The 16,366-nt window shown below is 50.2% G+C and overlaps 1 protein-coding gene across 4 annotated transcripts in view; it reads right to left on the bottom strand.

The window, feature by feature from the left end:
- The window catches only part of TRAPPC9 (trafficking protein particle complex subunit 9), a 652,210-nt gene that overhangs the window by 561,460 nt on the left and 74,384 nt on the right, over positions 1-16,366 (bottom strand). For 2 of the 4 annotated variants that reach the window (XM_049853997.1, XM_049853998.1), the window contains 2 exons: positions 14,069-14,324; positions 3,410-3,553 (listed from right to left, as the gene is read on the bottom strand). In XM_049853997.1, coding sequence (XP_049709954.1) covers positions 3,410-3,553; positions 14,069-14,324 — 400 coding nt within the window. The remainder of the gene's footprint in view (positions 1-3,409; positions 3,554-14,068; positions 14,325-16,366) is intronic. The other 2 variants (XM_049853999.1, XM_049854000.1) reach the window with 1 other exon arrangement.

Raw genomic sequence — 16,366 nt, 5'->3', positions numbered from 1 at the left:
AGAGGATTAGGGTGGGATTGTAACACCCTTACCAAGTCACATCCCTCATCCAATATAAAGAGAGTTTCCCTGGGGTGTGACCTGCACCACCTTTTATCTCTCAAGAGATAAAAGGAAGGGGAAGCTGGCAGAGAGTTGGGGACCTCATATCGCCAAGAAAGCAGTGCTGGGAGCAGAGCACGTCCTTCAGGCCTGGGGTTCCTGCATGGAGAAGCTCCTAGTCCAGGGGAAGACTGATGACAAGGACCTTCCCCCAAAGCTGACAGAGAAAGCATTCCCCTGGAGCTAACATCCCGAATTTGAACCTCTAGCTACTAGACTGTAAGAAAATTAATTTCTCTTTGTCAAGGCCTCCACTCGTGGTATTTCTGTTATAGCAGCACTAGGTGACTAAGACCCAGGTCAACCTTTCTGAAAGATCATGAGGAGTAAGAACGACAATCAGCTGACAACTTGAGGAGTAAACAGATGTGAAAACACACAGAGGGCATCAGAAAGGGCTCCAGGGAAAGTAAGAGTTAGAGGTAAAAAAGCCTGTGAAACGGTCAGCTAGCACTTTAATATTTTTATTGTGAGACAGCCCATTTGCCACATGACAACAGACGCCAGGTCTGAGTCCCTCCAAGAAGCGCAAGGAGATGGAAAAGCACATGTATGCTTTTATTCACAGGCTCTTGGGCTTTTTTGCAAATAATCAACAAACGCTGTTGACAAAAAAGGGAGGAAAAACAGAAAAATATAACCGAGCGTCCAAATGCGTGCACTAACTCTTTGATGAGGCACTTTTGCCACCGCATGGACAGAGTGCAAACGTGGGGGTCTATGGGGCGCTTGCCTCTCTGTGCTGCCTTGTGAAGACGGGACAAAGCCTGCGTGTCCGGCACAGAGAAGGCCAGGCCCGCCAGAGCAGACAGGGTCGTTCCAGTTACACATCCCACATCCAAGTTCACACACTGAACAAACAGTAAATTCTTCCTGTGGCCTGTGTAAGATACAACCCATGCCCTTGAGAAATACAAAATCCAACAGAACAACAAAAATATAGGGAGACCCACAGACAGACAGGCATATAGGCAGGCAGAGAGACAGGTGTTTCTCGGATTACAAGTCCAAAGCAATTGTCCCCTAAGCAATCACAACTGAAGCAGGGGCTGGAAGGCCTCCAGTCACACCTGGGAGCTCTGGTACGCTGTTACTTTACCTCTAAAGTGTGCATTCAGCACCTGCTCTGCAAAGTGCAGCACCAGGGGCTGGAGGGGGAACAGCTGACCAGGCACAGGAACAGAGGTTCTAAAGGGAAGACAGGCGCTGACCAACTAAACCTGCGATTGATTGATTACTTCATGATAACCCGATGAGTGCAGGAATGAGGAGAACCAGTAGGAGCCCTGCTCGGCCAGGGACTTGTAAAAGGCTCTCAAGACACAGAGACCTGGAGGAGTCCCGTGGTGAAGAGGAGCGCGGGAGGGAAGGGCGAGCACAAGGTCCTGCTGAGGGGAGAAAGATGTATGTCTGAGAGAGCGGCCCAAGGCAGGCAGAGTACCTGAGAGAGCCACCTAAGGCAGAGTACCTGAGAGAGCAGCACAAAGCAGGCAGAGTACCTGAGAGAGCGACCTAAGGCAGAGTACCTGAGAGAGCAGCACAAAGCAGGCAGAGTACCTGAGAGAGCGACCTAAGGCAGAGTACCTGAGAGAGCAGCCCAAGGCAGGCAGAGTACCTGAGAGAGTGGCCCAACGCAGGCAGAGTACCTGAGAGACTGGCCTAAGGCGGGTGCTGAGGTAGACAGAGTACATGAGAAAACAGCCCAAGGCAGGCAGAGTACCTGAGAGAGTGGCCTAAGGCAGGTGCTGAAGCAGAGTACCGAAGAGAGCGGCCCAGGGAAGACAGAGAACCTGAGAGAGCAGCCCAAGGCAGGCGGAGTACCTGAGAGAGTGCCCCAAGGCAGGCAGAGTACCTGAGAGAGCAGCCTAAGGCGGGTGTTGAGGCAGACAGAGTACCTGAGAGAGTGGCCCAACGCAGGCAGAGTACCTGAGAGACCGGCCCAAAGCAGGCAGAGTACCTGAGAGAGTGGCCTAAGGCTGGCAGAGTACCTGAGAGAGCAGCATAAGGCGGGTGTTGAGGCAGACAGAGTACCTGAGAGAGTGGCCCAAGGTAGGCAGAGTACCTGAGAGAGCAGCACAAGGCAGGCAGAGTACCTGAGAGAGTGGCCCAAAGCAGGCAGAGTACCTGAGAGAGCAGCCTAAGGCGGGCATTGAGGCAGGCCGAGTACCTGAGAGAACGGCCCAAGGTAGACAGCATACCTAAGAGAGTGGCCTAAGGCAGAAGCTGAGGCAGGCACAGTACCTGAAAGAGAGGCCTAAGGTAGACAGAGTACCTGAGAGAGAGGCCCAAGGCAGGCGCCAAGGCAGGCAGAGGACCTGAGTAAGAAGGCCAAGGCAGGCGCTGGGGCAGGCAGGGTGAGTGTGCAGGGCCAGGCACTGTGGGGAAGGAGGCGCCACAGTCGTCACAACCTACACACGTGTGACTGTGCACATTTAAATGCCAGGGATGTGGGGGCCCTGGAAGCAGGAGAGAACAGGTCATGACAAAGGGGGGCAGGGACAAGGGCCACAGATCAGGGATGATGCTTGGTTTCTAGGCCCGGCGCTAGCAGAGCACCATCCACTCAGACCAGCACTGTGCCGGCACCACCTCTTTGCAGTTGCTGGGTCTGGGAGGTCCAAGAAATCCCAGGGGAGAGGTGGAGGGTGGGGGAACAGTACCCTCAGGGAGCTTGCGGACCACTACTTACCAAGCAAAAAGCAGAATACTGTAGGCAATCACGCCTGCACCAGAGCGGAGCACCAGCCCACCTCCGAGGACAAACCAGCTCCCAACACCAGAGATGAGCACTCCGAGATCTGGGCCCTAGTCTGTTCATACTGTAGGCAATCACGCCTGCACCAGAGCGGAGCACCGGCCCACCTCCGAGGACAGATCAGCTCCCAACACCAGAGATGAGCACTCCGAGATCTGGGCCCTAGGCTGTTCATACTGTAGGCAATCACGCCTGCACCAGAGCGGAGCACCAGCCCACCTCCGAGGACAAACCAGCTCCCAACACCAGAGATGAGCACTCCGAGATCTGGGCCCTAGGCTGTTCCTTCTCACCTGAAAGAAACTCCAAAGTACAAACTATCCATCCAGCCTGCTCAGGCCCTGACCCTGCTGCTCAGGCCCTGGACTTTACAGACAGCATGAAGACAAAGGCAATTCAAGTGCAATGCTGAAGACAACGGGCACCAAGGACAAAGCTGTCACTCACTGGGGACACCATCAGAGCAGGAATATGCCTGGGTCATCAAGAGTCCTAAACAGAAAACGCCAGGACTGCACACTGAGAAGGACACATTAATTCCAATTCACTCACCCTGATCTGACAGGAAGTCCAGCATCGTCTGCAAGAGGAAGGACAGGTGCCTGACGGACAGGGCAGGGTTCCCCATTCTCCGGGAGGCGTAGACGAGCTCGTGCAGCAGGCGCATCTGCACCGCGGCCCAGCCCCTGTGGGTCCCTGCAGGAAGGAGACAGAGATGGTGAGAGGGCTTCGGAGGACCCACAGGAAAAACAACAGGAAGTAAAGTGAGTCTTTTCTGGAAACGCATTTCACATAATATGCAAAACCTGGTGATCTCAAAACAAATACCTCCCTCAACTATCAAACTCAAAGGGCAACAAAAAACATGTTCCCTGAAATGCAAGGGTGGCTAGTTGCCTCCAACAAATGCCTCCTTTGCCATGAGACCAAAAGAACTGCATGGTGCCCAGCTACCGTTAGTGAACATTTTGATCAAAGCTTCTACAGGACAATCCTGATCAAAAGGGGGGAAATACAAAACAGAATATCAAATTATCATGGACTCCAGACCTCCTGGCACCATGGAGAGTGGATGAACCCCTGAAACCCCTGAGACTATTGCCCGGGGATAACCTTTAAACCTGAAACCAAAAATATTCCCTGAAGTCTTAAAACCAAACAATAATTTAGCTTAACTAGTAAAGAATGTCTGCCTTGAGCATCAAGCTGTTTTAAGATTTATCTATATGGGACTGAACTGACAAAAGCAACTCGAAAGATTAGATAGGAACCTTAGGGGGCGGTGAGTTTATGTTCATGAGGGCGGGACAACTGGAAAAGGAGGGTGAGAACAGCTACACAACTAGAAGAATGTCATCAATGTCACAAATGCTACATGCAGAAACTGTCGAAATGGTGTATGGTTCTGCTGTATATATTCTCAACAACAAAAATAAAACAAATTATTAAAATAAAAATGTTTCCTGTGTTTACTTATCATGGAAAAGAGCTCTAAAGTGGTATATTTCCTCACATGTTAAAAATATGTTTTATGTTATACTTTCTTCTGCAAAAACACAATTTCAAATATAACCCATTTTGAAATAATGATAATAAACTTAGAACAAAAGATTACATTTTTAATGGCATGCATTTGAGTTGTAGACATATATGCTGTTTTCAGAATCTTGCAGGGGGGGTCTGTGGTGATTTGACGGGACTTCGTTGTCAACAACCAGAGACATTAAATTTCAAAGTTCAACATTTCTCTGAAGTATAAGAAAAATGTAGAAGAGAGCTAAATCGGGGGGAAAAAAGGTTATCAATGGGCTTGTGTGGCTACTCCCCCAAATCATCCAGCGTGTCTGAAGTCAAAGGCGGGGCAATCGGTTAAACAGCCAATTGAATAGTGTCTCATGAAGATCACAGAATCTTAGAGTTGCTTATTCCGTCTCCTTTTTGGCAACAATGGCGATTTTTAAACGTTTTCCACCTTAAGACCCCTCATGAAGAAGGCACGTTAACAGAATTCCAAAGCAAACACGTCACACAAGCTTGTGTGTTCAGCGGCCTTAGCAGCTTGGTGCAAAAGTTGGAAAAAAAAAGATTCAGGACCCGTGGCATCTCAGTCGCATCAGGTCTGACTCAGAGACCTCCTGACTCAAGGCCACCTTCCCTACCCACCCGAATTCTTTCATCCAGAGGATGCCCTGAGGTGAGCCCCGGGTCTCCACTCTGGTGGCTCCCCCCACCATCGGCAGATGGGCAGAGCCTTCTCAGCGGCTTCTTAACTTGCAGGCTGCACGATACCCACCAGAAGATCCTGGTTTCAGTACATCTGCAGTGAGGTCGGGAAATGTGAGTTTGTAAAGACCCCCACGTGATTATCATTGTCAGTCAGACTCAATCCTTAAACCAGAGCTATCCCCTGAAGTCTTCTTAAAATCAAACAGTAGTTTAACTTAACTAGCAAAGAATATCTGCCTTGAGTATTATGCTCTTTTAAAAGAACTGTCTACTGCATATGGGATCAAATTGACGACAGCAACCCAAAAGCTTAGACAGGCAATTCACTGGGGTAGTGAGTTTATGTTAAGGGGGCCTGGTGGCGCAGTAGTTAAGCATTCCGCTGCTAACCAAAACGTTGGCGGTTTGAGCCCAGCAGCCGCTTGGCGGGAGAAAGATGTGGCAGTCTGCTTGCCTAAAGATTACAGCCTTGGAAACCCTGTGGGGCAGTTCTCTGTCCTATAGTGTCACTATGAGTCACATCCGCTCATGGCAGTGGGTTTGGTATGGGGTTTATGTTAGTGGGGGAGGAACAACACAGAAAAGAATAGCTGCACAACTCAAAGAATGTGATCAGAGTCACTGAATTGTACGTGTGGAAACTGTTGACCTGGTATGTTCTGCTGTGTATATTTTCAACAACAACAAAAATAAATAAAACTAATTATCTTTTTTAAAACACACACATAACAGGTGATCTTCCTTTTTCTATCATAACCTCTGTGTGTTTTATCTGCTAGTACTCTAAGTAGGAGTGACCAATCTCTGGTGAAGGACATAATGCTTGGTAAAAGTCAAAGGTCAGCGAAAAAGAGGAAGACATTCAAGGAGATGGACTGACATGGTGGCTGCAACAATGGGCTCAAGCATAACGACTGTGAGGATGGGGCAGAACCGGGCAGTGTTTCATTCTGTCGTGCATAGGGTCGCTATGAGTTAGAACCGACTCAGTGGCACCTAACAACAACTCTAAAACTCCACTCACAGGTCCCTCTTCTCGTAATCCTTACTGGCCTCCTCTCCCGCCACCCGCCCCACGGAGGGGACCAGTTCCTTGTCTGCTTCCGCTGTTTGCTGCACAAACTTCCACCCGGAGGAGGGGCAGTACAGTCAGGCAGGTACAGGGCGGCACCTGAAGGCCCAGCATTTGTTTCTCCCTCGGGATTGGACTATGTCTGGGTCACCCAAGTGTCCTTGTACCTAGCATGGCGCCTGGCACACAGTTGATACTTGATAAGCATGTGAGCATAAGCTGAAAGCCTGCAAAGGAAGCGCCCTACTTTTTACAGAAACAGGCTTTAGCAACCAGGAGTGAAACAACATGGTTTCGGGATTTGCAGTGAAATACCTCAACAGGGAGGGGATAAAAGAAGGAAAGATAAAGCAAATGTGGCAAGATTTAATCCAGCCACAGGGCTCATTGTACAATTCTCTCTACTTGTATGCATATGTAAAACACTTTTTAAAAATTCTTTGAGCTAACCAAATACATTAAAAGAAAAAAAAAAAAAAGACCCTAGTAGCTTAACCTCCAGAATCCTGTTGGCACAGTGGTTAAGAGTCGGCTACTAACCAGAAGGTAGGAGGTTTGAATCCACCAGCTGGTCCTTGGAAACCCTATGTTGCGGTTCTATTCTGTCCTATAGGGTCGCTATGAGTCAGAATCGACTCAATGGCAGTGGGTTTGGGGTTTTTTTGGAAGACAGATTTGCACAGCAAAATTTTCAACACTTGTAATTGAAAAGTTCAGCGATTTGGGGGTTCCTTTAAAAAAAAATTTTTTTTTTTTTATGTACACCAATTATTGCCTTTTAGCAATTCCATCTCGGTCTCTTTCATAAGAGTCCCTGGGGAAAATGGAATCTGTCGTTCGGGAAAAGGCTGGGCAAAAGGCATAATGGAAAATCTCCAAACACAACAACAGAAATAAGACTAGAATGATAATAAGCCATGCCCTTCAGGCCAGCAAACACTCACGGCACACATCTGTGTCCCCAATGTGCTGCTTCTATAACCAGCTGGTGAAAAGGTCCATCTCGGGAAACGGAGAATACGTTTCGGGGCTTTAGAACACAAGGGATCTACCTTTTATTCCCTTTTTTTTTTTTTTTTTTACAGAGTCTCAGCAGATTTCTACTCATCTCCTGAGAAATGTTTAGAGCAGTCCAGTGCAATCGTGGAAGACAGGGTGTGATGGGAATTTTATTTCTGACTAAAAACATAACCAGCCAGCTTTGATCGTTTTTACATTTCTGGATCTCACTCCCTTACCTTCTCTCTGCAGCCTGCTCACACAATGATGGTGGCACCTGTCCCCTCCCAAAACAGAAGACCGAATAAAAGTGCCCACTCAGTTAGACTGTGCCTGTTTTGTTTTTCAAAAGAATTAAATGTCTCATTGATCTGATTTTAAAATTAAGGTCAAGAAGCAAACTCCGCTCAGTAGATGCCACAAATCCACGTCCTTGCAGTTGCTCTTGAGGGCTTGGTCCCACATTGTATTTATTCGGACACCTCCGTGGACCAGCACAGGGGACAAGGTTTGAGGCAGGGGTCTGTGCTCTCGCAGGGCTTACAGGCCAGTGGAGGCAGGGGAACAGACATTAAATAGTCACCCACGTCTTCAAAATACACTTCCAAGCCATGGGGAGTATTGAGGAAGAACAGGACTCAGTGAAAGAGAAAACCAGGGGTGCAGTAAAGAGGCCGAGGGGCCGAGGGGCCGAGGGGAGCTCTGTGAAGAAGTGGCATTCAGCCAAGACCCACAGGATGACTGAGGTCGAGTCGATTCTGACTCCTAGCCACTCCGGGTGACAGAGCAGAACCGCCGACCTTTTGGTTAGCAGCTGAGCGCTTAACCACTGTGCCACCAGGGCTCCTTGGGGTAAGGAGAGGGAAGAGCATTCCTGGAAGAAGGAAAAGCACATTCGAGGCCCCAGCATATGTATCCCTCCACATTCCCCACAGTTAGCCCCAGTATAACCAAACACCAAACCTGCCACCATGGGGTCGATTCCGACTCATAGCGGCCCTATAGGACAGGGTAAAACTGCCCCACAGGGTTTTCTAGGCTGTGATCTTTACAGAAGGAGACTGCTGCAGAGCCATCCTTCCAGTTAGCAGCCAAGCACATAACCACTGCGCCACCAGGCCTCCTCAGTATACAGAGAAAATTCCAAAAACTCCTAGTGAGACCCACATAAAGCCCAGGCGGCTGGCTTTTACCCTGAAGCTAGCCTGGAGTTATATTCAAAGGATACAGAAAACTGAAAAGCAACTAAACCTTGACAGAAGTCCCTCAGAAGCACCCCAAATGGGAACCGCCTTCACAGTGCACACAGAAACCATTTACAGCGCCCTTTTTCATCTATAAAGCAGTAGTCTAGCAGCTCTAAAAACTCTCTCTTCCCTCTTCCCAAACACCACCCTCAGGCAGTGTCTAGAACACAGCCTCAGTGAGTGTGGACACTCAACTCTCCTTCTGAGGCTGAGTTTCTTCTCTGCTCGCCCTTCAACTGCTAACCCCTCAAGTTTCTAGGGCTTGTCCAGTTATTTCTGCCCTTGTTGTTGTTGTTGTTAGGTGCCGTCAAGTGCACACTGACTCACGGCGACCCCATGTGTGCAGAGTAGAGCTGCTCCATAGGGTTTTCAAGGCTGTGACCTTTCGGGAGTAATCACCAGGCTTGTCTTCCGAGGCGTCTCTGGGAGGGTTTAAACCACCAACCTTTTAGCTAGTGGTCAGGCACTTAACAGTTTTTGTCACCCAGGGACTCCTGTTTTGGGCCTTAACTCCAATTAATACAACCAAGATGGGGGGTTACCCTGGCACCATTCACCTCTCAGGCAGAGACAGACCCTGAAGCCTCTGAGCGCGTTTTATTTTACCCCTTTTGAGTTGGCCTCGGGAAGCTACGGGGAGAGCGCCAGACTCGGGGGGAAGGTCTAACTTGTCAGCAACAACAGCACATGTTTGCTGAGCACTGTTCTAAGCACCTCACAGGGATTACCTCATTCAGTCCTTACAACTCACCGTGAACTAGACAAAACTGTTGCTGGTGGGGGCTGTCTAGTTAATTTCATTCATAGTGACCCCACGCGTCAGAGTAGAACTGCCCCGTAGGGTTTTCTAGGCTGTAATCTTTACGGGAGCAGATTGCCAGGTCTTTCTCCCACTGGTGGGTTCAAACCGCCAACGTCCTGGTTGCAGCCGAGTGCTTAACCATTGTGCCACCAGGGCTCCTCTAGATAAAAGCATTTTAGAGACACAACATATTGAGTGACCTGACCAAGGTCACACAGCTGGCAAGTAATGGTGCCCCGTCCCTTGATCTCATCAGCTGCATGACCTTGGGGCTGACATTTAACTTCACTAAGCCTCCGTTTCCTCTAGTGCTGCACAGGCCTCACAATGCCTACTCACCAGGCTGTGAGAAACGAGCTGACACGCGAAAACCTAAACTAGCCTTGGTGTGGGTTAGAAAAAGATGCCCCCTCTGGGCGGATACAGCCCCAGAGACACAAGGCTCAGCAAGGCCGTGCTGAAACAGACCATGGTGCCTCCCGGTGGATGGGCCTGCTGAGCCAGGGCAGGCAGCTGAGCAGACCCGGGGCCGGCAGCTGAGCAGACCCGGGGCCGGCAGCTGAGCAGACCCAGGGCTGGTGTGGCCCACCCGCCTGCAGCCAGCCCTCCTGGTGGCCCTCCTAGCACAGCAGCCCCTCTCTATGTGTTGCTTAAAATACTGGGAACTTTTAGAGACTGAAGGAAACATCAACAATCGCCTTTTGTGAAGAACCCATTTTTTCTAATGTCCAATGAAGACAACATTCTAATAAATAAAAATATCCAAACCACCCCACTAGGTACCTGCCTGAACAGTTAACAAAACTCACACAGCGGGAAGTCTGGTGGAGGGAAGAACATGATGGAATTATTTCTGAAAAAGAGGCAAATGTAGAGAGACCAAAGTCTATTGGTGGCTACCGGGGCGCACAGGCGGGGAGAGTGGGCGTCATTGCTTAGGTGGCCTGGGCTGCCGGTGAGGGCGATAAAAAAATCAGGAACGGATGGTGGGGACGGGCACACAACGTGATGAAAGCAGTCAATGTCACTGAACTCTACATGTAAAAAATGTTGAAATGGCAATTTTTTGTTATATATATACTCACTATGATAAAAAATAAACACATAGAGAGAGAGAGAGAGAGGAATGAGCACCTTCAAAGCCACTCACTGAAGTGGACATACGAATAACAGTGCTACAGAACTGTGTGACTGACTCCTGCAGGTGAATGACCCTCAGATGTCTCAGGACACTGCAGGGCCACTCTCGTGTTTACCACACGACATACCCATTACTCTTTGCCATCGAGTCCATTCCGATAGCAACCCTACGGGATGGGGAAGAACTGCCCCATAGGGTTTCCAAGGAAAGGCTGGTGGATTTGAAAGGCTGACCTTTTGTTTAGCTGCCGAGCTAACCACCAGGGCTCCTCACGCATAGAGGTGCTCTTTTCTGGTGCTGCTGGTCTTCAGCCCACTGACTGAGCAGAAACAGGAGAGGAAAGGCGTGTGAGAAGCGTGTGAGAAGGCCACACAGAGCCTGGCTTTCAGCTCCCCCACCAGGCTCACCCCTAAGAGCAAGCTACGGCCATGCTGGCCCATCTGCGAGGGCTCAGTTCACAGGCTTCGTCCTCATCTTTCCGCTTCTCTCTCCCGAGAAGCAGACCGTGGACACTCCTCCTGAAAGGTGCTTACGATGAGCCATGAGGTGGGCACCGAGAGGCCAGGAACTCAGCATCACCTCACCCTGCAGCCAGTCCCAGTGTGTTGGCACCCATTGACGTGAAGCAGTAAACTCGGGACAGTGGGGACAGAGAGCCACGTTCTCCTGGAGAACGCTGAGGTCTCTTCACTGCTTTGCCCGAGGTGTCACTCTGGCCCAGCTGAGCTTCCAGACAAACGCTCCAGCCTCCTGGGCAAAAGCAAGTCTCACCTAGGTCCTAGCCCTCCTCCTAGCTCAGCCTGACCCCCAATCACTTCTCACACCTTCCCCTCTCCTTAGCTGTCCTCTGCCTCCCCTGTGGTCAGCCTGGACCCAGGGCCTTGGCGCTCAGCCCCCTGCCCCTCCTTAGCTGTCCTCTGCCTCCCCCACGGTCAGCCTGGACCCAGGGCCTTGGCACTCAGCCCCCTGCCCCGCTCCTTTACCAATTAGTGTTTTCAGTGGAACACACCTAAGCAGAAGCCACCTCCCCCCTCTGGAGCTCAATTCCTCCACCTGTAAAAAGAAAGTAAGAACCAGATCAGCTCCTCAGAACCCCATGATACTTGTACCAATGCACAGGCCCAGGCCTCACCACACGCCGCCCCGGCCCGCCACTTGCAATGCGTCATCATTTCTAGAACAAAACAGGGAGCTCACAAGGAAAGCCACCTCCCCCTGTAAAGGGGGAAGAGCTGGGCCGGGACTCTTGCAGAGAGGGCAGAGTCCCTCATCAGGACGTGTCAGGCCTGAGCCCTGGGACTGAGCACGCAGGGACAGCTCCCAGAGGCCTACTCATGGCTCCATCAGCAGAGACGACCCTGGCTTCCCCATTCCGGAAGTGTGAGTCCCCCATGCCCGCAGGCTTCATTGTAGCGTTGTGTTAGCAGTGCTCTGGGGAATGAAGGGGCAGTCCTGTGACACAGCTGGGGCAAAGCACCACGTTTTTCCTCCTGCCATTCAGATTCTGCCTGAAGCTGGGCAAGAACTGTGTGCACAGGCAGTCCCTGGGCTACCCAGGAGACCCGTTCCTAGGTCCATCTTTAGGTTGAATCTGAAGGTAAGTCGGAAGAGGTACCCGCGACTCTTACTCAGCGTCGGTTTGTCAAATGCTTGTCTTTGGTACCTATTTCACCTTTCTCCGCTCTGTCCTATAGGGTCCCCATGAGTTAGAATCGACTCAACGCCAACAGGGTTTTTTCTGGTCTATGCATGTAAAGGAGCCCTGGCGCACAGTGGTTGAGAGTTACGGCTGCTAACTCAAAGGTCAGCAGTTCGAATCTACCAACTGCTCCTTGGAAACCCCGTGGGGCAGCTCTGCTCTGTCCCACAGGGTCACTATGAGCAAAAAATACTTGCAAACCACACAGTATTTTCATGAGTGTCACAAAGTAGTGTGTGCGTTCGTTATTATAAGTGATTGTATTTAACTCAAATTTTTAATATAATAGGCTTTATGGCAGCCCGTTCTTAAGTGTGAGCTGTATGTAGTAAGTCAGACACTGGTAGCCCAGGGACTGCCTGTGTTTGTTATCGGAGGCGCAGCTTTATTTCTAATACGTACTACTGCACATTAGGCAATGCTGTGCCGCAGCAGTTAAGAGCTGTGGCTGCTAACCAAAGGGTCAGCAGTTCGAATCCACCAGGCGCTCCTCGGAAACTCTATGGGGCAGTTCTACCCTTAAGGAGCCCTAGTGGTACAGTGGTGAAGTGCTCAGCTGCTAACCAAAAGGACAGCAGTGCAAACCCACCCAGTGGCTCTGTGGAAGGAAAGACCCGGTGATGTGCTTCCATGAAGATTAGAGCCTAGGAAACCCTATGGAGCAGTTCTATTCTGTCACATGGGATCACTATGAGTCAGGATGGACTAGACGGCACACAACAACCGTGCATTAATATGGCAGGATAAGGGTTTATCACCAAATACACACCTACATGTATACAAATACCAAGTACACTTAATCTTTTTTTTTTTTTTTTAATAATGTTATTGTGTTTCCAGTGAAGGTTTACATAGCCGTGCAGGTTCCCATTCGACCATTTCTACACAAGCTGTTCAGTGACATTGGTTACTATCTCAGTCATCCAGTGATGCTATAACCGAAATACCGCAACTGGGTGGCTTTAACAAAGATAAGTTTATTTTCTCACAGTAAAGTAGGCTAAAAGTCCAAATTCAGGGCGTCAGCTCCAGGGGAAGCCTTTCTCTCTCTGTCGACCTTCTCATCAATCTTCCCCCGGAATAGGAGCCTCTCCGCACAGGGACCCCAGGTCCAAAGGACGCGCTCTGCTCCCAGCACTGCTTTCTTGGTCAGATAAGGTCCCCCTGTCTCTCTGCTCACTTCCCTTTCCTTTTTATCTCCTGAGAGACAAAAGGGGTGTAGGCTACACCCCAGGGAAACTCCCTTTACGTTGGATCAGGGATGTGACCTGGGTAAGGGTGTTACAATCCCACCCTAACCCTCTTTAACATAAAATTACAATCACAAAATGGAGGACAACCATACAATACTGGGAATCATGGCCTAAACAAGCTGACACATATTCTGGGAGACAAAATTCAATCCAGGACAGTTACATTCTTCACAATGCACAAACATTCTCATTATTTCCATTCTGGTTGTTCTGTTTCTAAGTCTATTTATTCTTGTTAGATATCTAACTTAGGTAGATTTCATAAATTAACTAAAATTCATTAGGTATTAGAAGTGTTTTGTTGATGATACACCATGTCAATGAGCTCAGGGGAGATTTCTGACTCTCACTGGTAAAGGTTTCAGGAAGCACGTCCCACAGCAAAGCACAGCTGTGTTTATTACTGAAAGTACTCAAGTGCTGGGCAGGGTTTTTTCATCTTTGATGCCCCATCACCAATCACGGTGTCTGTCATATACAGTGAGTGCTCAAACAGTGCACGGCTGATTGAATTAAAACACATTTGAGCTTCAGCACCAAACCAAACCCAAACCATGCCGTCAAGTCAATTCCAACTGACGGCGGACCCATGTGTTACAGAGTAGAACTCCCCATAGGATTTTCTTGGCTGTAATCTTTACAGAAGCAGACTGTCAGGCCTTTCTTCCGAGGTGCTGCTGAGTGAGTGTGAACAGCCAAACTTGAGGTTAGTGGTCAAGCACAAACTGTCTGCATCACCCAGGGGCCGCTTCAGCACCAGGACCCCACGTACCTTTGCTGAAGTCTTTGGGATCCAGTGACAGGCTATAGCCAGGCAGCGTCTCCAGGAGGAGCTTGTAGCAGGCCCTCCAGCCCGGCTCGGCGATGCTGGGGGCCACGCACTGCATGGCGGCCACACGCTTGAAGAAGGCCGACTTGCGGTGGAAGCCGATCAGCTCGTAGAGCTCGGACAGGATGCTGTACCGCTGGATCTTCTCCTCTTCGGAGAGCTGCGGCACAGAGAGGGAGTCAGAAGCTTCTGGGGGAAACTTACAAATGAAAAAAGAAACAGTTGTTTTAAAGACTTTTTTTTTCCTTAAAACAAAAGCAAAGACGTGATGAAATTTCAAAGAAAGAAAAGCCCAGTCCCCAAGGCTGAGGTCCCCATGACAGTGCCGGGGAAGCACTCAGGTGGCCTCCTGAGAATCCTCCACGCCTCTGAGGAGCCCAGTCCCCAAGGCTGAGGTCCCCATGACAGTGCCGGGGAAGCACTCAGGTGGCCTCCTGAGAAGGCTCCACGCCTCTGAGGAGCCCACCTTACAGCTCATCCTATCCTCTTGCGAATAAGGCCCAGGTTCCCTGGAACAAAGGTGTCTGCTACACATCATGTCAAGTATCTATTTTAAGTTCCTTTATAACAGGAAAGGAACACTGGTTCAGCCGGGCACTCTCTAGGGTCCTGGCAGAGCCTCCCAACAAACAGTGAACTTCTTAAAACCTAAGAACACAATAACATAAGAACATGTAATTAGGTAATGAATCGTTACTAATAACAACACCCAACTTAGACCTGAGACTTCGTGGTTTACAAGAGGTTACTGTCACCCATGACCTAACTGATTTCTCCCCATAAGAGTGTGATGTAGAGATAACAACTTGTATTTAGGAAGCACCTACTGTATGTCAGCCAGCTGAACGTACCTTAGTCATCGCGACAATCCATGAGCTACTATTACCCCAGCTCGTGGGCAGGGGTCTGAAGCTCAGAGAGCCGTGCATAACTCCCCAGCTGCGGAGTGCCAGGGACAAGGCCTGACTGCGCTCCAGGCTCTGCCTGCTGCCTGCGCCTCAGTGCACACAGCCCAGAATGGGAGAGTCAGACGGGGACCACGCCGCCGCGCAAGGCAACTCTGCCAGGGACCTGGTTCTCTCCTCTTCCACCCCCAACAACAAATCTGCCCCAGATATTCCCGCAAGCACAGAACCACAGCAGGGAAGCCCTATCCACCGTGCCCTTCAATGCCTCCCACCCACTCCGTTTTCTACGCTCCCACTGCCATCACGGGGCTTGGGCCCCCTCGCTGGCGCTCACCTAGACTAACCTAGGCGGTCTTCCACCACCTTTCTCTACCTTCCCCAGCCCATCCACTTACAGCTGCCCAGCAGCATTCCAGCAACTCAGAGCCCATCACCCCATATGAAAACACTCAGATGCCCTCCAGGCCCACACAACTGAGGCCAGCTCCCCCCACAACACACAGGGCCCTCAGGAGCCAACCCCAGCCTGCCCTTGGGGCACATCCATGCTGGTGGAGGCAAGTTCCTGTCCTCTAAGCCTTGCAGTAGAATCGGTGGGGAAGGCAGCCATCAATAAGTAGACAAAGACATAAGATAATTGCTGTAAGTGCAGTTAAATGTGCTAAGGCAGAGGAGACTGGAGGGGGAACTCTAGAGAGGAAATAAAATAAACAAAAGCGGTGATGAGTGTTTGAGGCGGAGGAACTAAAAGCAAGCACCGGGCTCCCGTGTCTTCCCACCCAGCTCTGTCTGCACCCTGCCCTCTGCCCTAAGGCCTTCTCTCCCTCCTCCACAGTTCCACGTCGGGCTCCTCCTCCAGAGTCAGTTCCAATGCCACCTTCTCCAAAAGGTTACACTTGAGGCCCTGCAGCTCTGCGCTGCCTGGTCTTTCTCTAAGTTCTCACAGCCGTCCTGGAGCCCATGGCGTCATCGCTCTCTGTCTCCTGCATCATTCATGTATGCGTTTAACACCCTCACACCAGGACTGCAGGCTCCTGGAGAACAGGACCTACAGCTAACACCTCTACAGCGCTGAACATGGGCTGGCCCTCTTCTCACAGCTCACCGGTACTGACTCACTTAACCTTCACAAAAGCCCGTGAGGGGCCTCGTTGCCCCCGTTTTATAGGTGAAGCAGAGGAAGACTCAGTAACTCTCCCAGGATACACACCAGTAAGTGGTGCGGCAACTTCAAGTTTTGACCCTCTCTTCGAGATGGACAGATGGACATGTTACGCAATTAATGCTGAGCCAAGTGCTCGGCTAAGCTGAAGAAAATGTGCCATGAACAGCT

Source organism: Elephas maximus, chromosome 15 (assembly GCF_024166365.1).
Source record: "Elephas maximus indicus isolate mEleMax1 chromosome 15, mEleMax1 primary haplotype, whole genome shotgun sequence".
Taxonomy (NCBI): domain Eukaryota; kingdom Metazoa; phylum Chordata; class Mammalia; order Proboscidea; family Elephantidae; genus Elephas; species Elephas maximus.
The sequence above is the reverse complement of the archived record's forward strand: the minus strand, read 5'-3'. Positions and strand labels throughout refer to the sequence as shown.